This window comes from Prionailurus viverrinus, chromosome C1 (genome assembly GCF_022837055.1).
Source record: "Prionailurus viverrinus isolate Anna chromosome C1, UM_Priviv_1.0, whole genome shotgun sequence".
Lineage (NCBI taxonomy): Eukaryota > Metazoa > Chordata > Mammalia > Carnivora > Felidae > Prionailurus > Prionailurus viverrinus.
The window spans coordinates 29909792-29933391 of NC_062568.1; the positions used below are offsets into that span (position 1 = coordinate 29909792).

The window sequence follows — 23600 nt, forward strand, 5'->3', positions numbered from 1 at the left end:
GCACAAGGTTTCCTGTTTGTTTGTTTGTTTGTTTGTTTGTTTTTTTAAATGGTGACGACTACCTGGAGCATCAGTTAAATGTAAAGTTTCTGTGTCTACTCTCTGGTGCTTCTGATTCAGTGGGTCTGGGGTGGGGAGGCAGGAATTTCTACAAGCATAGGAGGCATTTATTATTATTATTATTATTGTTATTATTTGAGAGAGAGAGAGAGAGAGAGAGAGAGGCAGAGAGAGAGGCAGAGAGAGAGAGGGACAGAGGATCCAAAGTAAGCTCTGTTCTGACAGCAGCAAGCTGCAGGCTCGACTTGAACTCACAAACCACGAGATCACGAGCCCAGGACGTTCAACTGACTGAGCCACTCAGGCATCCCTAGGAGACTCTTATTATCACCAGTCTGGGAACACTACTCTGGGGACTACTTAATGCATGCCAGATGTGTGCTAAGGTGGGGTTGTAGCTTAAGGCACTGGTTGCCACACTTGGCTGCACAGTGGAACTACTGGGTTAGTTTTAAACTATACTGATGCCCGAACTGGATGGGACAACCTAGGCACTGGGACTTAAATGCTCACCAGATGATTCTACTGTGCAGTAATGCTTGAGAAGTCTTAAAGGCACAAAGCCTGTTGGGAGTATGATGAACCGATTAACCCTTCTGGGTACTTGGTGGGTGTGAATAGAGACGTTCATTATGGAAAGAAGTGGAGATGGGATTCAGATCTTGTGATTTCCTGTCTCTCGTTGCAGAATGGGACACACATCTGAGTGCTTTAGGACCTAGCTTTGAACTACACAGAATTTGTCAAAGGAAGCAGGACCTTTGAACTTTGCAGGCTGATTGGGGCTCTGACAATACTTTGTAACTACCAAGAAACAGCCATAGAAAATGAACAAGAAACAGAAAAGCCAGCAACTTGAACAACATGAACAGCAAAGGAGCAAGCCTTCTGGTTGAGTTAGCCTGGGAACTCTCTTTGAGGATATCATCTATCATTAAGAAAACATTGACTAGCCAGCCCTTCCAGGTGCAGAGAGGCAGAGGGTGGGAGCCTTTGTTTCCTCATGCCACCCTGACTGCAGCTAGAGTGGGAAGGGAAAGTGGGGGAGGAGTCTCCCCCTTGGCATTCCACTTAGGCAGGAGACTTGCCCCACCCCTAAAGAGGTCATCTTTCCTGAAGCTCAGGGACAGGGCAGCCTCAGCCTTGGAGCTGTTTAACTAATAATATCACTTTTCTTTTTTATAGCCTGTTTCAAGTCCTAGGTGCATTTGACTTTTCCAATCAATCTAGGAAGGTGAGTATTATATCTATAATTATAAAGAAAAAGAGACAGGAGCCTGAGTTGCCCAAGGACACTCAGGTAGTTATGACAGCAGTCAAGTCACTCTCAGTCCACGGATTTGCCCTTAGCTCTGTATGTTTTACACCCTCTTGTATCCCCAAGTGCACTTACTTGATAGCACCCACAGCAGCAATAGCCCCAAATACAGCTGGTCTTCCTACTTTTCCGCCAAAACCTCCACCCACCCGCTTGACATGACAGGTGATCCTGTTGATGGGGATATTTAAAGTAGAGGACACTGTTTTCTGTGAAAGATAATGAAAAAGTTTTACAAGAAATGGCAAAGAAGCCTTTTGTTGCCTGAAACATCACAGCAATATTCATCCACACCTACTGTCAGAACACAAAAACAAAAACAAAACCCAAACTAAGATAATGTAAATCTGTGTTGCAGAGAGCTCTGTTGAGTTCATAAACATCATCAATCTTACAGGACAGCCTTTCTAGCAGAAAAATAGTATTTTCCAGAAAGGAAACTGTCAGAATCCTAGATTCCTGTCAGAGCTGGAATCCTAGCCAAATGCCTAGACGTATGTTCCAACAAAGTGAAAATCAGCAAACTCCTGACAAGTTAGTAAAGAAGATGTTTGCAGCTAAAACCTAGAGCACTTTGAGACTGGGATAATGAAAATGTACTGTAAAGTGATGTGTTTACTCCAAAGGCTACCTGTAATGATTATTTAGAGAAAAAGCAAGTGCAGATATAATTTAGTGTTATCCAATCACAGAGCTCATTTAAGCATGCTGCAAATGAATGTATTCTTTAAATCTGAAGTGACTGTGGTTGTTCTTTTTCTTTTTTGTTTAATTTTATTAATTTTATTTAATTTTCATTCCAATATAGTTAACACAGTGTTACGCTAGTTTCGGGCATAGAATATAGTGTTTCAACAATTCTATACATTACTCAGTGGTCACCAGGATAAGTGTGCTCTGAATCCCCTTCACCTCAGCTGTTCTTATACTTACTTGACAAGACCAGAAAAAAAAAAAGAATTCTGGTATCTTAGCTGTTCCACTGATGTCCAATATTTGGACATCAAGTTTCTACAGGAAAAATGGCTACCAACTGTGAGCCTATGGGGATTGAGGGCCATGATGAAATTAGGAAGTTGGGAAGGTAAGGGCGATCCTGGACCTCACCTGCACGTGGGCTGGATCCTGTGTTGATACATAAATGTCCAGTTCTTTGTCCTCTGCCTTTGGAATAACAATCACTCTTTGTGTTTCCATGTAGAAATGTTCCTGGCCTCCAACATGGACCTCTCCTGTTAAGTGCAAGCAAAGAGAAATTCCTGAGAGTGTGTGTTGATTGGAAACTACCATGTTGAGGAATTCCAAAGCAAGTAAGATGTGGACTGACCAGTCTGGATTTGTCCTGACCAAGGAATTGATGGATCAGGAATTTGTTCTGTGGCAACTAAAGGCAATCTGTTTCAGATACCATAGTTTTGTATAACAAGTTGGAAGGGTCTGGCTCCATTCCTCTGTCCTTAACTAATCAAAGTGCTAAGGATTTTTCTTCTATTTATTCTGTTGCTCCCTGTCCCCCACCTCTAAAGGCAACACACATAATACCCCCACACCCACACTCACAATTTGAGAGGAGGAGATATAAGAGAAATTTGGCAAAGTGCTGAGTCTTTAGAGGATGCCCTTTCTTAGGAAATCACATGCTCTCAGTGTCTGCTTTGGAACAGAATCATGCAAAGATTCTATTAAATATCCTGAATTGCTTACCTTCAACAATTTGATCGACTTTTTCAAATGCCTCCTCAATGTTTCCTTGTTCAAGTTTTTTTTCAGGGCATAGGAATGAGTTGTGCTTTATGGCATCCTAAATGATAGGAATAACCCAATTAAAATTTTTTTTCTTCCATTGACATTTTGTTTCTTAGTCAAAGGCCAGTAAACTCCCCAAAATAGCCATCTACTGGGACACATGAAGGGAGTCATCAAGCAAGGGAGTACTGGAGTAGTGGGCTCATGGCAGAGACAAGATGGGTGTCTGAAGGATGTCTTCTAAAGTGCAGGGAAAACCAACAAGGAGTAGAGAAATGTTAAGAATTGAGATCTGGGGATGCTATGATGGCCCATGATGATAAATACTCATTTCTCATTTTCAGTGTGGATTTCCAGGGAACAGGTGATTATTAGTATTATCCCCATTTTACAGATGAAGAAACCATGGCTTAAAGAGGTTAATGAATTTACCTAAGTGATGCAGCCAGGATTCAAACCTAGCAGTTTGGTTCTAGAAACTGTACTTTTAGCCACTACCCTTACTGCCTCTCATACCTACAGTCATTTAAATAAATGAATGAATGGATGGGTAAACAAATATTGGTATGTATAACTATTTTGTTATATACTCTATTCACAAAAGAAATTTTTAGCTGACTCTGGACAGTCCTATTCTGAGAGAACTGCAGATCTCTAACCATTCTGAATCCCAGGATATTTCCTGGTTTTTCTTCTGGTTACTATTTCCCCCTTGAGGAAATGGGATTCGGATTGAAATCTCAAAAACTGATGTTAGGATCCTAGTACAACCCCAGGAGGGATACTGAGCCAAGAAAAATGGTCTGGACTTCTTGCAAATTTGGCAAAATGGGAATTTGGAACAGAATTGATTTGGTTTAGAAAGATCAAGAAACATGACCTTTTTCACACTTTGACTATTGAGCAAGTTGTGCCTTTTAGGCACATTTAAAAAATGTCAAATGGTTCACTGGGGCCTTTGAAAAAAATTTCTTTTCTATTACAAGTGCACAAATAAGAAAGCTTTTTGCAACTCAGTTACTCTGAACTTTCCCTTCATTGAGTTAGAACCTGAAAATCCCACTCCACATCTGAATTTTCTATTCTAACTTCATTCTTTCTTCTTTGGTAATAGCATTTGCATTCCTTCAGCTAGACCCAAAAGTAAGAGTTGAAATTTCTGTGGAATTCCATCATGAAAGTCCCACTGTTTTGGAGGCCCACCTTGAAAATATGATTGTTCTCAATATCCATTCTCATCATCTTCCCCAATTTTTAGTGGTCATGTAGTCACTTGGGATAAAGTCTACATTTCCCAGCTCCCCTTGAGGTGTGGTATCTGACTAGGTGCTAACCAGTGAGATTATGGGAAGTGTCCTTAAAGGGATGGGATATGCTCTTCTTCATCACCTCATTCTCTTTGCTGTCTGGAATGTGAACTTAATAGCCAAAGCTTCAGCAGCCATTGTGGAGCAAAGTGTGACCTAGAGGGTAGAAACCATGCTTGAAGCAGTGACTAGATAGAAGGATCCAAGATCCCTGACACATAGAACCCTACATAAGCCCTGGACTGATCTTTTCTAGACTTTGTGAATGTGAAAGAGAAAGAAACTTCAATTCTTCATTTGTTTCTCCACCCCACCCCACCCCTGTCATTTCTTAGAGCCAAAGCTAATTTCAATTCATACAAATAATATCTTCCAGAGGAAGCTGATCTTTTCAGGGCAAGCCAGTGGCAAGAAAAAATTAGAATTAGTGTTGCATTAAGAAATTTACAAGGGTGTTTTTGATTCTACAACTTTACAGGAAAGAAACCAGCCAGCACTGCTTACATTGATGGTGAAGATTATGGGCTCCAGATCTTTGTAGGTGATCTTTATCTTTTCAATTGCTCTCTTTGCCTGTACATCTGTCTCTGCAACCACAGCACAGATGATCTGGCCCACGCAAAGCACCTGCGGAAAGTACATGCAGGTAGAAAAATATCAGTAGGAATAGTCTTACTTCACCCTTATCAGTGGCTGGTATCTTTGTTATTATTGTTTGTCAATAAGGCCACATTGGAGGTCACATTCAACTACATGTGCTTGGCTTAAAATGTTTTAATTAAAAAAATAATTTAAAGAATAAAGATGATTCCATTGGCCATTTTACTCAATGAATGTAAGCTCCAGAGTGGATGTGAGATTGGTTGTGACCTGAATGTGCTGTGTCCTCTGTCAAGCTTGGTTCACATGTATCATATTTATGGTATCATTTATCATTTTAGAGTTTAAAGATAAGGAAAGTGTTTCTTGTACAATATCATCCCTGTTATGAGCTGCACTGTGTTCCCTCCTTCTTCCCAAATTCAAATGTTGAAGCCTTAATGTCCAGTGTGACTGTATTTGGAGATAGGGCCTTCAGTGGGGTAATTAAGATTAAATGAGGTCATAAGGGTGGAGCTCTAATCCAATATGACTGTGTCCTTATAAGAAGAGGAAGAGATACCAGGGAGGCTCATCCTCAGACAAAAGTCATGAGAGGACACAGTGAGGAGACAGCCACCTGCAAACCAGGAAGAGAGGCCTCAGGAGAAACCAAAACCTTGATCTTGGGTGATAGGCCACCAGAATTGTGAGAAAATGAATTTCTGCTTTTTTAAAAGTGGCCCAGGTTGTGGTATTTTGTGATGGCAGCCTGAGCAGATGATATAGCTCTTAAATAACAACTGACCTCTTCATCTGGAGTTCAACCAAAAGAACAGTGAGCCATTTCATGGCTGGAGGAGAAACAGTCTGTGTGACTCATTGAGAAGTGACAATAATAGCTAACACCTACTGAGAGCCTTCATGTGCCAAACACCGTTGTAAGCATTTTACGTGCATTAACTCTTTTAGATCCCACAACACCATGGGATTGGTGCAGTGATTGTTCCCATTTTCCAGGTAATGATACCCAAAGGCACATGGCTAGTGAGTGGTAGAGATGGAACATGAACCAAATTAGCCTGGCTCCAAAAGCAAGTATTCAGTGAATGTTTGTAGAATTGAATTAAAATGTCAAAGGTGGGAAAAGCAACTTTATTACAAATGGAATGTGTAAAAGTAAGTGAGGGGTGGGGTGGGGGTGTGTCTGCATGGGGTTGGTTTAGGAAAGGAGAGAGTTCAATACAGAAAACAGGGAGTGGCTGTATTTTTTGCACTCTCCTTTTTAGGTCTTTCTAGCATATTCTATCCTGATACAGGTCAGTTCCTACATTTATTCTTTAGACGAGGGTAAATTGACTCAAGAGCACACAGTGGGAAAACTAGAACTTGTTTTTCTGTATGTTTATTATTTCCCTTTTACTGTGTAATTTCCTGACTCCAGAAGATTTAAGTCTGTCTGAATAAAGATTTTAGGTGTAGAGAGAAGCTGGAAGAATCGGCACTTCTGTCCCGCAATGTAGGGGGCGGGATTGAAAACCAGCTGGAGGTGGTAACTTTGTGATTATCTGCACAAAGTCATCTGAGAAAGCATGCTCTGTACCTCATCTACAGCCAACAATTTGTCATCCTCGGCACCATTGGTGCCTGGAATGTCCTCAGCTGTTATCACATCAACCACCCCAGGTAGTTCAAGGGCCTCAGACAAATCAATTGATCTGAAAAAAGAGAAATATTTAACAAGTAGAAATCAGCAAGCTTTGAGGGCCCCAGACCTGAGGAAAGGATAGAACATGGTTGAAAATAAAAAATATATAACAACTGTCCAGCATAGGTCCCGACCAATAAAAGCTAACCTGCCATATGGTCCAGAAGGCTGCCTGCTGGGTCAGGGGTAACACTTTAACTATAGGAGAGGACCTGGGGGAGGGTCTGTGTGGCTGTGGCAAGGGAAATTCTTAGGAAGCTTAGGACAGTAGGCATTAGCCCTTCAGAAATGCAGTATTTCAGGGTTTTATCAACAGCTGAGTATCAGTCCTACTCAGAATTACTCCTTTGAGCCAAGACTGAGGCTACAGCAGGGAGATGAGGTGTAATGAGGTTAGAAGAGAAGCAAGGAGTCCATAACTGCTATTTTTGTTCTCTCTTTCATAATGGTCATTTCCAGATACCCTCTCTTCCTCCTGCTGGGGATGGTGCCCTTTTCTTTCTTCTTTCAATTTTAGGTTCTTTGGGTTTAGGACATGGCATAACAGGTACATTCCTCAGAGGGAATCCACAGGTGTGCTTTTAAAAGTTTTTTTTGAAAGCTTTCCATTTACTTACATGATTTTTGCATGGGCTTTGGTACTGGTCACCAAAACCATGAAAAGTTCTCTATCCACCATAGGGATGTCATCACAAAATATGGCTTCACCTGTAGCATGTTTAAGACCTGACAGGTGCATGATGGGGCGTCCAACTGGATCTTGGAGGGACTGGTGAGAATCCACATTCTGCAGAGGGAGACAAGAGTTGCCCTGGACAATTCAAATCTTCACAAGTGGCCTGGATGATTACCAACACTCTTGATTCAGGATTGAGAAATCAGTCACCCTCAGACCACAAACACTGGAGTGGGTCAGATGATAAGTGCAAAAATTCAATGATGTCACTAGACTGGGGAATTGTCCTGTCAGTTATGTAGCAATGCCAACTTTTTGGCAGAACTGTGAAGTAGGTGAAAGGGCATCCTAGCCTCTCCTTTTGGCATTTTCTTTTCCCAAGTTGTGCTCCTGTACTGCTTTGTTCTCGAATTCAGAGGTTCTCCTTGTCCAGCTTTCTTACCTTTTCCATGACCAAACTGTTTACATAGAAAGTGATCAAGATGATGAAGTCTAAAGTGATATAATTCCAGAGGGTGGGGAACCAAAATCTAAGCTAAAAGCTTGAGTGTCAACTTGAGTAGTGCCTGGGGCAGGGGAGAGGGGAGGGGAGCAAATGGCAATGGAGTCCACCCAGATCTAGACCACAGTGCCTTGGTTGCCCCTGTAAGTGGCTCAAAAACATCACTGGGAGGATAAGAAGTTGGAGAAAGTGTTTATTTTGGAATTCTTTTCAGGGAAGCTCTGTGGGGTGTGTGTGTGTGTGTGTGTGTGTGTGTGTGTGTGTGTGGTATGTGTGGAGATGGGGTGGGAGAGGGGCTTTGTGCTAACAGATAATAATAGATACTTTCTAAATTGTCCTTCAAGAAGGGTGGGTTCAGGTACTGGCAAGGTCCTTGTTTTGCTGACTGGAGATGAGATATTTGCAACCAGGGCTGGAGGCTGAATCTTGCTACCCTCTTATTCAGTCCTTCCGCCATACCTGGCTTGGGTGCTCTTCAAACAAATGCCCAAAGAACATGCATTCCAGGATACTATCAATGATTAGTCAGATGGTCAAACCATTCCAGGTTGGTTCAGCCTTGAGTGTGTGTCATGGTAGCTCAGGCCCGATCTTAGATCCAGCGTCTCCCTGACTTGGCCTAAACAAAGGGCAATGTGCCAGCCCAAACTAGAAAGTCAGAACTATGAATCACAACTCTGAAGTGCTTGCTTTGTTCACATAACTATAGCTTATCTCTTAGTTTCTACGTTCCTGTTACATTATACTCACTGACCTGGTACCTTTGGACTCCCCGGGGTCCTGTGACAGGGAAATCTTCTAGAGCACTTAGGAATCGGTCTGAAATTTCAGGATAATGATGACTGTCCTGAAAGACCATTCAAAACAATAAAGATAAACCAATTAGTCTATGATTAAACTGGGCTTTGGCTTGTGTGAAAATGACTTGGTTGAGGTATCCAAGAAACTGCAAGGCCAGGGTATCCTGGAAGACCAAAATCTACATCATCTCCCCGGGGTCTCCTTTTTTATGAAGGTGTCTTGCCCTCCCTCCCTTTCCACATACTGAGGAACTGGATGGACTGGTTTGAATCTGATCCCCTAGCCACCCAGAGGAGGGAGAGGCCTGTCAGTGAGCTGGGTAAAGGCAGGACAAGCTGGAACACTGGGGGACAGAGATGCCATCCCAGAATGAGCTGGAGTTCACTGTACACAAAAGAGCCCACATCCTGCTTGTTTTTCTCAGCAACTCAGCAGTTTATCAGTAAAATTGAGAAGGCTCTCTGGGTGTCTGAAACATACCAAGTGTCTTGATTCTGAAATTAAATGGCAGTGATTATTACCCTGGTGAATGTGGTTGGTCAGGGTCTACATCTGCGTAATGAAAATTGAACACTTGAGGTGACTTGAGGAGTGTTGGGGTAGGGTGTGGTTTGAAACAGGGGGTACGAGGTAGGGCGAGGGTTATAATCCTGGTCTGGGAAGGAAATAGAGAGTGAGAGAAAGAGAATGTTTTGCCTTGCTTAACTTATTCCAGAAGTATACAAACAAAACAATCTAGAAAGAAGCCACTTAAATATTTGCATACAAATAAAATTTTAGGATGTTTTGAAAAATAAAATTTTATTTTACATTTTATGTTGAATATTAAATTTTAGAATAGGCAAACCTAATCTGCCATGAAGCAGATGAGTGGTTGCCTGGGGGCAGGGGTGGGAGGCCAAAAGATACTTTTTGGGGTGATGAAAATGCTTTATACCTTGTTTGAGGTGGTGGCTACATGGGTTTACACGTCTGTTAAAACTCATTGAGCATAAATAGGTGCATTTTATTATATGTAATTATATTTCAGTAAAGTTGATTTTATTATTTTTTAAATTGTTTATTTATTTTGAGAGGGATTGAGAGAAAGAGAGAGAGAGAGCACAAGCAGGGGAAGGGGAAGAGAAGGGGGAGACAGAGAATCCCAAGCAAGCTCTGCACCTTCAGCACAGAGCCCAATGTGGGACTTGATCTCACAAACTGTGAGATCATGACCTGAGCCAAAATCAAGAGTCAGATGTTTAACCCACTGAGTCACCCAGGTGCCCCCAGTAAAGCTGATTTTAAAAGAAAAAGAAATCGCACACTGGAGGCAGGGGCACTGTAACGTTTCATTGCTCAGGGCATGTAGTGAACATCTGTGAACTGAAGACAGTGTGGCATCCTGAGCCTCATGTGGTAGCCCTTCAGGGCTGAATCCCTGAAGGAAGGAGGGCTGGGAACTGACAAGGCCTGACTCAGAACAGGTGACAGGTCATGCACAGGCTGCCCACAAGACAGTTTGCAAAAGTAGTGGAAAAGTTGGGAGCTATGGCTGCAAGGGGCACATAAAAGCCAGAACACTTACAGACACTTTTACAAGCTTCTTCAGTTCCTGCAGAACTTCTAAGTAGAATTTGAAGAAGAAGCTGACCACCAAAGTCCTCTTGAATTCCACTCTTCCCCCTGGAGCCCAGCCTGGGAGGGAGACCTCTTCCAGAAGCAGCCTGCAAGCTTCCTCCAGCATTGGCTCATTCCAGGGCCTGGTGGTGTTGGAGGTGGGAAAGGGACAAGTCAAAGGGCAGTCTCGATCACACAGCATGTGCCAGCTACTGGATAATAACAATTTAGAGAACCTGGAGTCTCCTTTTATGAGTTGGAAGGGAACTCAGAAGTCATCTAACCAAGCCCTTTAGGAAAATCGAGGCCTGGGAAGCTGAACCAAGTGGCCTGAGGGTCATGGCAGGGTGAGGATGGGCCCTGTTTCATTGCAACACGAACCAAGCATGTTCAAGGGCCAGAACATGCTGGAACCAGACATTACACAAACAGATCATGAGGGCCAATTCCATTATGAACCAGACTGGCCTCTACTGAGGAAGAAACAAAAGGTCCCCGCACAGCAGCGGCACTAGGTACACTTGGAACCTGCCTGGTGTGGGTCTGCAGGAGTGCTGATGTGCACATGAGAACTGGGGCAGAGCACAGTCATGGGTCATTGTTGTTGTGGCCTTCCCCCAAGGAGCAGCCCCTAATTAGTCAAAGTCAAGTGAGGTTTGCTTTATAAGCAAAATTGCAGAAAGAACAAGCAGTGATTCTATATATAGGAGTTCACATCTTCCCAGGGCATTAACAACCCTTGCCAGAGCCAAACTTCTACTTGTTCTTTGTTTTTGATGTCAAGTTTCACCTTTGGAGTGCAGGGTTCATCGCTTACCTCCCTATGAGCTGCTGGCAGGATTTATGTGCACCAATTGTGGATTCCCCAACCCCTCCATAGGAGAGGCTCAGCTCCTTGATGGTGTCTGTGGCTTCTTCGAGAATGACTCGCATGCCAGCACTCACATCAGCCAAGGCATTTTGCTGGCACTGAGCCTGTCGGAAGGCTGACACAAATTCCCACTGTGGACACAAGAACCACTTGGGGTTACTTGACATGTCAAAAGTGAGAGCATGGTTCCTGCTTCTTGGTGCCACTAATTAATCACTTAGACTCCATCTAACGGGGCACAAAAGGCACTTGGCACAATTAGAGGACAAGTTGGCTGGCTTCTCATTCATAGTGAGAATGGAATCCATCCCCAATGTCCAATGCCCTTAAGGAACAGGGATCACTGTGCACTTTTCCTGAGGCCAGGATACCTGGATCATTTCCAGGTGCTCTTATTTCTAGGTGCTCTTGCCTCTAGTCTTCAGATGCCTCTGTCCTCATGAGGATGCAGGAACCCTCCCAGCACAGGCATTTTTAACATTCATTTATTTTTGAGAGACAGAGAGAGACAGAGCACAGGTTGGGGAGGGGCAGAGAGAGAGGGACACAGAATCTGAAGCAGGCTCCAGGCTCTGAGCTGTCAGCACAGAGCCTGATGCAGGGCTCGAACTCACAAACTGTGAGATCTTGACCTGAGCTGAAGTTGGAAGCTTTAACTGAGCCACCCAGGCACCCCAACACCGGTGCTTTTAAATGTGATTTGCTTGATGTGTGAAAGAGACCCACTACATTTTTGGTTGGTAGAAATGACTGCTTTTCCACTTCGCAAAGGTCATAAAAGAGTTGAATAGAACTTTGACAGTGCACTAGGGAATCTTGTATCAGGAATGAGAGTCGGGAGGGTAATGGCTGCCCCCTGGGGTCTTTGGCACCGTGACCTGCTGATGTTGCAACGTGAGGTTAATGCCGAAGGCCTGTGCCTCAAGTGTGTTTCCATCTGTGCATCCACCAAGGGTGCTGTGTTTGTGCCTGCCTGCTTTTCCATCTTGGGCCTTCCCTGATGCACTTTGGATTAGAACACATTTCAAAGTTTCCATTCCAAAGGAAAAATAAATGAAGATCAAACACGCTGAAAACATGACTTAACATGAGACCTCCGACATAACTAAGCTAACTCCTGGCTTTTCACCATTGTGTGTGTGTGTGTGTGTGTGTGTGTGTGTGTGTGTGTGTTGAATTGCCTCTCTCTGGGGAGACCATCCTCTTGGATTCGGGTATGGTTTTGGGGAGAGACACGGAGCATTGAGTGAAGACAGAGGCCCCACTCAAAAGCCAGCTGGGTGGCCACATCAATCCCAGACATCCTGTGTTAGCAAACATCTGGAGGTCCTCTTGTTCCTGTGAGCTGTTGGGGTTAGCTAGAGTGGGAAGCGGGGAGACCCTGTTCCAGCTTCCACCTCTTTGTGGGTCAGGCGGAGAAGCTCGTCCACAGCCAGAGAGCCTTATTTTCCGCCTCCCAGAGTCGATCTGTAGACATAAAGGGGTGTGGAAGCACAACCACATGCCCTCAGCAGGCCCCACCCCACAGCTGAAACAACAACCCCAAATCACAGCCCGGAGCTGCTTGCCTGAGGGTGTCTGAGGGCCTTGGTGCTAGGCCAGTCCACAGTGGACAGGAAACAGATTTTCAGGGCAGTCATTTTCCTTCCATCTGTTTTCAGATTTCTGAAGATGACTGCTCTCTGTCATGAAAAGGGAAAAACAAACTCTTAAAAGCAACCAGCAGAATTCTTACCTTTTGAGAGTGCGGGATGTACACAGATTCCAAAATTTCCTCTGGCTTAAGGTCTGCACTTGCCAACCCGGCAAGAAAATGGTCATTTAGAGGGATCTGCCGTGTACCTTCTGTCGAAGAAAATGACATTTCTGCACAGTTGCAGTGAGGAATGCCGGATTATTCTGTACTCTTAAATGTCAGCAGCAAGGAGGAAAAGGTCACCTCCCTCTGCACAGAGTGATGCAGTCCAGGGCTCCCCCACTTCCCTGCACAGACAGGACTAGCAGGGCCTCTTGACATTTACTCGTCTCTGCATACGTGCTCTGTGAACAGGGTCTCCTGCCACCTCCAAGGCCTGTCATGCCTGCACCATTTTCATCTTCAGGCAGAAGCTGGTTAACTAAATCTAACTCATTCACTACTGTGATCAAAGTAAGGGCATGGCTTCAGCGGAGACAGAGTTTATTTCCACTATTAACAGAGCTCAAGTCATTGCATTTCTTTTTGTTCTTGCTGCTGCTGTTAGCATCTAAACTGGAGACCTACATCTTTCAAACAAAGTGAGCAATTCACAAACCCTCCGTTTGGCCCAGTGTTATAATTTAGTGGTCAGAGCAGGGCCCTCCGGTTTTAAAAAGTGGTTTGCGGCTCCGCAGCAGGTGCCATGAGGAGATCAAACTACAGCCCAGAGAATCTGAGATGGATTCTGTTCATGGAAAAAGAGGCAAAATACTGATTGGAACGTAGGGGTAGTTGAGAAGGAAGCAGGAGAACCCCAGATGGAGCCCCTGCTGACCTTTGCTGGCCTGCCCTGCTGCTAGGTCAGTGAGCTCATGTACCAGCACCGGAGAAACATTGCACTCAGGGTGGAGGTGGCTTTGGCAGAGCTGGAAAAGCACAGACCTTAAGCCAAAGGTAACCACCAACCTCCAGTAGAAGAACACTACTGCTAATGTAGTAGAAGGCCCTGCATGCAGGCCAGGATATCCTTGCTATCCTGATGCCCCAGATTCTTGGCTTCTTCTTTTCTGGTGTTTGGGGGTCAGGTTGGGGTCACATTCAACCACAGGCGGGGAGGACTCAGGAAAATGGCTGACCAGGCCAGGCCAGGCCAGGGTGAGGCCTTTCCTCTCCTCCCTCCTGGGCAGGCCCCATGCAAAGCTGAATAAGGGTGTGCGAGCTTTTCCTCTGCACAAAGGCTCTCCCAGCACTTCCCACCAGTTAGGGATGGGATTGTATTATGGCCAACAAACCCCTTGGGAGTGTTACATTGCCTGTGATATAATTCCTGGTTGGATACACCCCTGAAGTTCATGTGGGGAGCAGATTGTGATTGCTTCCCTGCACTCTAGTGCCTGGGTCCGGTCCACCCATAGGAGGGGTAAATGACTGGCTGGCCAAGTGGGAGGGACAGAAGGAGTGTATATTTGATGGGTTATGGGTGAAGGACCAGGAGAAGTGATGGGAGGGAGAGCCAGAGGCCCTGGAGAGGGAGCCTGATGCAGATGATGGTTCCCATCCTGTGCCTGTCTCTACAAGTGACAGCTGGGTGGTTGGTTGGACTAGTCATGCTGTGTATAAGATGTCCAATACAGCCTGGCATACAGTTAGTGCCCAGTAAAGGGGTACGTCAGCATTCTTGGAGCAGTGGAGGCAGGGAGAGAGCTGAGTGTTTCCAGGAAGACAAGGGTAGTGTTGCATGGAGCAGTCCCAGGGAATGATCCTTTCAGCCAGCATGTAAAATTCATCATTGTCTTCCTTCTGTCCCTAGAGGGACCATGGTGTTTGTTGTGTGTCTTCCCCAGACTTGTGGCTTCTCACACAGCAACTGAGGGGAGTAGGAATGAAGGAGAGTAGACAACAGTCCTCAGACAGCAGACAGCCTTCACCTCAGCCTCTGCACACCACCCCTGGCTGTCGCATGGCTATGGTGGGGTGAATGTTGTGTGTACATCGGCAGTGGTGCCAGAAGGAAGCACTAGCCACTCCCTTGTGTCAGTGTGTCTTCCTCTAGGAGCCTGAGCTTCCCATGGTGGATTAAGAGCCAGAGATCAGCGCTCTGACTTATACCAATTCCTTAAAAAGAAAGACAAAAAATCTTAGGTGCAATCTAGAATGTTCTGGGGTAGCTTACCTTCTGATATCAGATTGAGGGTAGCATTGCCCACAACCAAAATTGGATTCAGATCCGAATAGCAATGTCGGCTTATAACATGTCCCCCTAAGGACTAAAAAGAAAGAGTTATTGCCTTGGTCATTCTATTCCTCAGATCCTAGGCCCCACAGGCACCTGCTTAAGGTCCTCTTGTAGTGAAAGTGTCACAAGGGATCTTGGTCCTCTTGGTAGAGAGACTCCATTCAGACAGTCTGGAAGGAACCTCTCACCCACTACTTTGGATGGGACAGGAACTGATAGTAACCAACACTCACACAGCATTTGGTATGTTCTACTTCTTTTTAAAAAAAAATTTTTTTTTCAACGTTTATTTATTTTTGGGACAGAGAGAGACAGAGCATGAACGGGGGAGGGGCAGAGAGAGAGGGAGACACAGAATCGGAAACAGGCTCCAGGCTCTAAGCCATCAGCCCAGAGCCCGACGCGGGGCTCGAACTCACGGACCGCGAGATCATGACCTGGCTGAAGTCGGATGCTTAACCGACTGCGCCACCCAGGCACCCTGTGGTATGTTCTACTTCTTTACACACATTTACTTACTTTTTTTTAACCCAGTGAGACTGATGCCATTGTCTCCATTTTTCAGCTGAAGATACTCAGCAAAGAGAAATGATGAAATTTGACCATGGTGTCCCAGCTAGGAAGGGGCAGGACTGGGATTCCAACCTAAACAGTGGGTCTCCGTGGCCCATTCTGAACCACCCCCTACTCAGCCTTGGTCACAGCACAGATGGCTGTGGTATCAGCTACAAAGATGCCGTCCTGCCTTGGGTACATAGGACCTCAGCCACATCTAACTCTGCCCCTGAAATGGCCAGACTTCATACAGGTGTGTTGGGGTTCTGGGCATCTGAGAGACAGTTGCCCCTTCTTAGATCTGGTTGAGCCTATAACATCTCAGACCTTGGGAGGAAAATGGCCATTCGACCTAATACTCTCCTCCCCACATAGTGATGGAATCTACAGTGACAATCTTGGTTGCTGAGGGCTGGGCTGGAACATGGGTGAAGACAGGGAATCCCCGATTCTCTATCAACAGCTTGATTTTAAAGTTCTTGTTTCCACTGAGTTGAATTCTGTCTCCCTGGACTTTCCCCTATCAGTCATACTTCTACCTCTACCCTTTGTGGTTATATCAAATAAATCACATCTGTCTTCATGAGTCTATAAGTATTTGAAGGCAGGGGGTCTGGGTGGCTTAGTCAAGCATCAGACTCTTGATTTCAGCTCAGGTCATGATCTCATGGTTTGTGAGTTCGAGCCCTGCATTAGGCTCCATACTGACAGAGAGGAGCCTACTTGGGATTCTCTCTCTCCCTCTCTCTCTCTCTGCCTTTGAATAAACTTAAAAAAATATTTGAAGGCAGCTCTCATGGTCTCTCTGACTGCCCCAACCCCCACCATTCCTCTTTCTGATGTGGTTTCCAAGCCCTTACTCTCCTGCCATGATCTCCTTGCCAGGCTGCAAGTTGTCAGAGTTCTTAACAGGAAGAGAGAACATTTTGGAAACATTTGAAGAGCTTTTTCACGGAACTGTCTCTTCCCCTGATTCCTCATATGCCAAGGATCTCTAACACACCATTTGGGGTATGTAGAAGAGGGAGCATGCATATTTTGAAAACCTATGTCTCTTTTGCTTTCTTCTGAGGTCAAAACCGGCCAGACTTCAAAGTGTGCTTCCCAGATCTGTACATTATTCTCTAGCTGTGGTCTGAACAGTATGGAGTAGAGAAAGCTACCCTCTTTATTTTAGGTATTATACTTCTGTTAATACAGCCTAAAACTAAATTAGTTTCTTTGACATTCTTATCATGAAATGAGCAAAACTGTGATCTCCTTTTCTCCCACCTACATTGTCACTTGGCTATTCTACTGAACTTGATTTAGAGTCGTTTTTTAAATATATTTTTAATAATGTTTGTTAAATATTAAACATTTATTTATTGTGCCTGTTGTTTCAATCTGCTGAGACCTTTTTGCACAATGATTCTGCCAGTGCTTATTTTAACATTTCAGTGAACTTAAGAAATAGGTGTAGGGACACCTGGATGGCTCAGTTGGTTAAATGTCCAACTCTTGTTCTCGGCTCAGGCCATGATCTCGTGGTTTGTGAGTTTAAGCCCCGCATCGGGCTCTGCACTAATAGCACGGAGCCTGCTTGGGATTATCTCTCTCCCTCTCTGCCCTTCCTCTCTCTCTCTCTCAAAATAAATAAACTTAAAAAAAAAAGAAAAGAAAAGAAATAGGTGCAGTGTGCCCAATGATTGGCCCAGAGGACATACTGCCATATTCCGGATCTGCTGTCCTGCCAGACTCTTCAGGTGCTTTAGGAGGGCTCGGTATGTCTGAGTTTTCTCCTCTGGGAGTTCGGAAACTTGCTCAGCCAAAATGTCCTTCACTTGGGCCAGACTGCAGCCAGCACCTATTGTCAGTCCTAGAAAAGAAAAGTTTTTTTAGGTGACATTGGAGAAGCAACTGAATTATAATCCTGGTGCTGGGCCTTAGTGTACAGTTGGTACATTGGCTCTCCACACTGGCTGTACAGAGAATCACTGGGAACTTAAAACAGCACCGATACTCTACTCCCAGATCAATTAAATCAGAATCTCTGGATGGGGTTCTTTCAAAGTCTCCCCAGTAATTCTGTGCAGCCAGGATTAGGAGTCCTGGGCTGGTCTATACTCTCCTTTGGACAAATGCAAGGAAAGAGAGGCTAGAGAGAAGGAATGACAGTGACAAGTAGCAGGTGGCAGACTCTACTAGAGCTTTCCTTGACCCCTCCCCCCCCCAACTAACCACAGTGAAGCTATGCAAAGCTGTTTTGTGATTAAGGGGAATAAATCTGACGGCATTAAAATAATTGCAAAGGTCTTTCAATTGCCCAGATCATTGTCTATAATTAATAATGCTTTGACTGCTGATTTCCACCTCTATAGGTAGCCTTGAGACTAAATCTTTTACAGGAGGGGCACCAGGTAATCAGAATGAACATAGCCTCTGGGAAGAGCTTCCCCAAGTATTATTTTGGGTATTATTGGGTCTCAGGACATTGGGAGTCCCCAGGGAGGGGCCAGAAAAGCAGAAGCGATGGGAAAGCATCCAGAAGGATTGGGGCAATGCTATGTGCCACCTGAAAAAGGAAGTAATTAAAAATTAACAGGTGTTGCAGGTATACTTGTGAGTATAGGCAGGATACTAGCACCAGCTTTGGGGTTTCCCCACAATAGGTATGAAAAAAGTTCAGATCAATCTTTGAAGTGAAGCAATCACCCAAGTCATCAGGAGATCACTTAGTTGGCCTTCTGAAATTAATCCTTTACTTCCTCAGGTTTGTAGAATGAGTTGCTCTCGCGTACAGTCTGATTGGACATCACTTCCAGGGCTGGGTTCTAATTGCAGTTAGTCTGTTTTCATAATGTCACAGGCTATGCTTTGAGTTTTCTCTTGTAGATTAATCTTTGAGAATATTTTACCCTCCCATATAGCTTTATATTTTATCAATATTAAAAATGTACTTGGCACAATACTTCCCCCACCTTTGCTAACATACCCACATAACACATAACATACCTGTGACTTCAATAATCACAGCCAACCTAATTGATTAGGGAAACTACTCTCTGTTCTTTATTATCCTTATACTAGGCAAATCTTGCCTGAAGGTAACTAAACTGCTACTCCTTCCTGGAATGTCTCAACCTAGAGTCCTTACCCTATTGCGGCCCAGTGTTTCATAAAAGGCACTCTGCAACATAGGAGCCCATCCCAGACCCATCAGCGATGGTCTGCTGCTTCCTCTCACCACAGGGTCCACCGGAGGTTGGTCTTTAACTTCTGCAAAAATCCTGGCCATACTTTTGCTCACAGGAGCACTGAGAAGATCAAGCTTGATTCCTGTCATACAATTCCTCTTACCTAATAGACCCAGAGCCTTATTAGTAGGGAAGAAGTCAAAACCAAAAAGACTTTATTTATTTATTTATTTATTTATAGGTCAGAAGCATCATACAGACCAGCACAACCATCTTTTATTTGATGTAGGTAAAATAGGGCAGTTCAGCCCCAGGGGAGAGTAAAAGTCTAGCTGTCTGCTCTGCTCTGATTCCACTGCTCACATTACCCCCTGGCTTTGGGCGAGCCATGGCATAGCTGCACTGAGAAAATTGTATTTACTGTACTATTCGTATTTTACTACATCTTTGGTCATAACACCTAGCTTATATTCCAGTAGTTGGAAAGAGCTTTAACTTTGATTCTGAGAATGTGGGTTTTGTTTTAACTTCATGCTTTTCAGAGTTCATGGGTCTATGGGATAAAGATGCAGGGATTTTCTGGAGCATTTAATATACTAAAGATTTTGAGGGAAAAAAATGTACACTAAGTCAAACATGTATGTGATATGGATTAGCATGCAAAATTTAAACAAACATAAGCTGTCACAGAGATTTAACTCCTGTGGGAGGGGGTTCTGGGAGGGGGGAACACACACACACACACACACACACACACACACACACACACCTGGCTCCAATGTACCCTTCCCTCACCAGTGTCCTGCATTCTTCTGGGCCTTAGGAAAGGTTCAAGAATCCAGAGAAATATTCCTGAAGGAACATTCTGCCACTAGAGGGTACTCACACTTTAATTTTAAGAGGGCTTGAGGAGGGCATACTGTTTCCTCAGACTTCAGAATCTGGCTCTACTTTTTTGCAGATCCAAACTGAGCAGTCCATTTGAACAACCAATTGGACAGGCCCTGGGGTGGGCCTGGAGGATGAGGAAGGGTGCTAACGGAAAGGGTTCTGAATTGGAAATGGGAGATATGTGGCTTGGTGACCTGGCCACCAGCCAGTTCAGGGACCTTGGGCAAGTTTACTTTCCTTTTGCATCTTGGCTTCCTCATGAGGAATTCCTGAGATGAGGGACTGCGGTTACACTGAGGGATATGAATTGTGCTCTGAAGGGGTCTCTCAGGCATAGACACAGGGGCCTGGAGACAGAGGGATGGTGAGAAGTCTCCCCTTTCCTTCAAACAGAGCATCTTATTTTCATTTACTTACTCTATTTCAGATTTTTTTGAGGACAGGGTTGTGGACAGAGAAGTTTGAAAGTGGTGGGTTAAATGATGCCTGGGGTGAAGGTCAGGGAAGGGTTTTCCTGTCTTAACCTTCTGTTTGTACTGGTCACCTCTGCTCCCAACCCACCCATGCTGCTCTCCCTCTTCTTTCCCTTCTGCCTTCACCAAGATTTTGAGTGAGTCTAAGCACATTCCCCTCATTTTCTGAGTGACATTTAGGGGTGCTACTTGAACTGTCCCAAACCTGAAGCTGTGAGGCTGCAGTGCTAGGCAAAACCAGGAAGGGTTCCTCCCCTTGCAAATGGGTGGGGTGAGGTCAGGGAAGGGCATGCTTGCTGGTCTGCAGCACAGTCTAAGTTTGGCTGATGATGGTTAGAAGCCAGGAAGGCGGGACTCCTAGATGGCAGTGATACACCCAAGGTAGGTCCCCTGCCCTGCTTACCAGTGATGCCCACAGGCACACAATGGCCAGTAAGTCTTGACTCAAACTTTCAGTTCTAACTCCTTGTTGTCTAAGTTAAGAAAGTCATTACTACCACTGCATCCCAAACTCAAGTTCCTGGCCCACCCATTCATTCATTTTTTTCCCACTCTTCATTTGTCAGTCATTGAATTGAGCACTTATATGCATGTACTTACATGCTAGGAGGTCTGGGGGATGAGGAGAGGAGTGAAATAAGGTTCCCTGTAAAAGAAGGCAAAGTCCTGCATGCTTTCTTACTACTTTGTGAGTACCACCTTGCCTGATGTAGTAGTATTGGCAGGTAGTGGGCCCTGAAGGATGTTGTAAGTGACTAGAGGTGTTTACCTGGACAGGTCTTTGTCTTATTTTACCTCTTGCCATTGTCCATATGAAACAAGTAGCATTTGAGTGCCTGATGATATTTCTCCCACTTTCCCCTGCAAGCATCCTCCCTCCTAGGAATTGACTGTTCAACCGATGGATGGCACTAGTTCTCTCACTGTCTTCCCATCAAAATTACACTGCAAATTTATTGTCTTTTGGTCACATAACATTTTATAGGCAAGAATCCTGCATGTGACTAGAAGGTCTTGAATAATATCATCTGAATACCTCATATTCTGCAAAGCTTTTGATGGCAAGGTTTTATGGATGGGATATTATATCACATCAGAAAAATGATGAAGAGCTAGAAATAGGCCAGACAAGACAAATGTATGAGGAGGTTTCAGACTACTTGGTAAGTGTAAGTTTAGTGCAGGGATTGGTTCACTAATGCTTTACTAAGAACATCAGGAACTCACCATCACTTGCTTTAAATACCATACTGAGCTCAGAAATCCTAGCAGGAGAGAGGAGAATTGGGTGAACACGTCCTTGAGATTTCATTGCAGGTCCTGAAAAGTAAATAAATAAATATATATGTATTAGACAGATTTAGGAAAGAGAATATGCCTTTTTTTTGGTACTGAAAATTTCTCATAAAAATATTCAGATACCATTTTTTAATTGGTAATAAATGTGTATAAATATGAAAGCAATGGCCATATTTCCTGCAAAGTAAATTTATAGGGATGTTCTCCCAGTACATGTATTTACTTATTTATACATTCATTATATGTTTATAAAACCAGAAAATAAAATGGATGGGAGGTTCTTAGAAAGCTTTTGCACATTGACACCAGGAGACATATATAAGAATATTCATCATAAGAAACATATAACATATATGAATATTCACCATAAGAAACATATAATCTACTAAAACTGAAGCAGGAAGAAATAAAAAATTTGAACACACTGAATACCAGCAATGAAATTGAATCAGTAATAAAAAAAACTCCCAATAAACAAAAGTCTAGGGCCAGATGGCCTTATGGGTGAATTCTACCAAAAAAATTTTTAAGTTAGTTTTTTTTCTTTTTAAAGAAAGAGAGAGAGAGAGAGAGAGAGAGAGAACGCATGAGCAGGGGAGAGGGACAGAGGGAGAGAATTTTAAGCAGGTTTCGTGCTAAGCACAGAGCCTGATGCAGGGTTTGATCCTATCATTCTGGGATCATGACTTGAGCTGAAATCAAGAGTCAGATGCTCAACTGACTGAACCACCCAGGCATCCCTACCGAACACTTAATACCTATTCTTCTCAAACTATTTTAAAAAATAGAAGAAGAAGGAAAACTTCCAAATTCGTTCTGTGAGGCCAGTATCACCCTGATAGCAAACCAGATAAAGACACTACTGAGAAAAAGAACTATAGGCCAACATCACTGATGAACATAGATGCAATAATCCTCAACAACATACTAGCAAACTGAATCCAATAGTACATTAAAAAAAATAATAATTCACCACAATCAAGTGGGATTTATTCCTGGGATGCAAGGTGATTCAATATTTGCAAATCAATAAACCTGATACATCACATCAATAAGAGAAAAAATAAAAACCATAGGATCATTTCAATAGATGCAGAAAAAACATTTGACAAAGTACAACATCCATTCATAATAAAAACTCTTGACAAAGTAGGGTTGGAGGGAACATACCACAATATAATAAAGGCTTTATATGAAAAACCCACAGCTAATATCATACTCAATGGAGAAAAACTGAAAACTTTTCCCTAAGGTCAGGAATAAGACAGGGATGTCCACTTTTACTTCTTTTATTTAACATAGTACTGGAAGTCATAACCATAGCAATTAGACAACAAAAAGAAATAAAATTAGTAAGGAATAAGTATTACTTATTAGTAAGGAATAAGTAATAAGAAATAGAATTAGTAAGGAAGAAGTAAAGCTTTCATTATTTGCAGATGATGTTATACTATATACAGGAAATCCTAAAAACTAATCCCCACCCCCAAATCATAGAATGGATAAATGAATTCAGTAAAGTTGTAGTATATAAAATCAATGTACAGAAATCTGTTGCATTCCTATGTACTAATAATCAAGCAGCAGAAAGTGAAATTAAGAAAATCCCATTTACAATTGCATCAAAAACAATAAAATATCTAGGAATAAACTTAACCAAAGAGATGAAAGACCTGTACTTTGAAAACTATAAAATTTTAATGAAAGAAATTCAAGATAACATAGAAAAATGGAAAGATATTCCATGTTCATGGGTTGGAAGAACAAATATTGCTAAAATCTCTACATTACCGAAAGCAATCTACAGATTGAATGCAATCTCCATCAAAAGTGTTAGTATCTCAAATAAAGAACTTATACAACTCAATAGCCAAAAACCAAAATACCAACACCATTTTTCACAGAACTGGAACAAACTATCCTAAAATTTGTATGGAACCACCAAAGACCCAAAAATAGCCAAAACAATTTTCATGAAGAAAAGCAAATCTGGAGGTATCACAATTCTAGACTCCAAGTTATATTACAAAACTGTAATAATCAAAACAATATGGTACTGGCATAAAAATAGACATATAGGTCAATGGAACAGAATAGAAAACCAGAAATAAACCCACAAGTGTTT

General features: G+C 43.3%; 1 protein-coding gene and 1 long non-coding RNA gene across 2 annotated transcripts in view; one reads left to right on the plus strand and one right to left on the minus strand.

Moving 5' to 3' along the window:
* The window catches only part of LOC125172694 (uncharacterized), a 62920-nt gene extending 59962 nt beyond the window's left edge, over positions 1 to 2958 (plus strand). The window contains exons 6-8 of the long non-coding RNA XR_007154808.1: positions 749 to 1026; positions 1246 to 1294; positions 2580 to 2958. This is a non-coding gene — a long non-coding RNA (uncharacterized LOC125172694). The remainder of the gene's footprint in view (positions 1 to 748; positions 1027 to 1245; positions 1295 to 2579) is intronic.
* Positions 1 to 23600, minus strand: part of AOX1 (aldehyde oxidase 1) — an 84362-nt gene that overhangs the window by 40789 nt on the left and 19973 nt on the right. Inside the window, exons 10-22 of the mRNA XM_047871123.1 lie at positions 21404 to 21496; positions 17343 to 17494; positions 15019 to 15112; positions 12903 to 13012; positions 11114 to 11298; positions 10277 to 10439; positions 8651 to 8743; positions 7336 to 7505; positions 6614 to 6728; positions 4936 to 5058; positions 3083 to 3179; positions 2486 to 2610; positions 1454 to 1587 (exon numbers count right to left, since the gene is read on the minus strand). Of these exons, the coding sequence (XP_047727079.1) occupies positions 1454 to 1587; positions 2486 to 2610; positions 3083 to 3179; positions 4936 to 5058; positions 6614 to 6728; positions 7336 to 7505; positions 8651 to 8743; positions 10277 to 10439; positions 11114 to 11298; positions 12903 to 13012; positions 15019 to 15112; positions 17343 to 17494; positions 21404 to 21496 (1654 nt within the window). The remainder of the gene's footprint in view (positions 1 to 1453; positions 1588 to 2485; positions 2611 to 3082; positions 3180 to 4935; positions 5059 to 6613; positions 6729 to 7335; positions 7506 to 8650; positions 8744 to 10276; positions 10440 to 11113; positions 11299 to 12902; positions 13013 to 15018; positions 15113 to 17342; positions 17495 to 21403; positions 21497 to 23600) is intronic.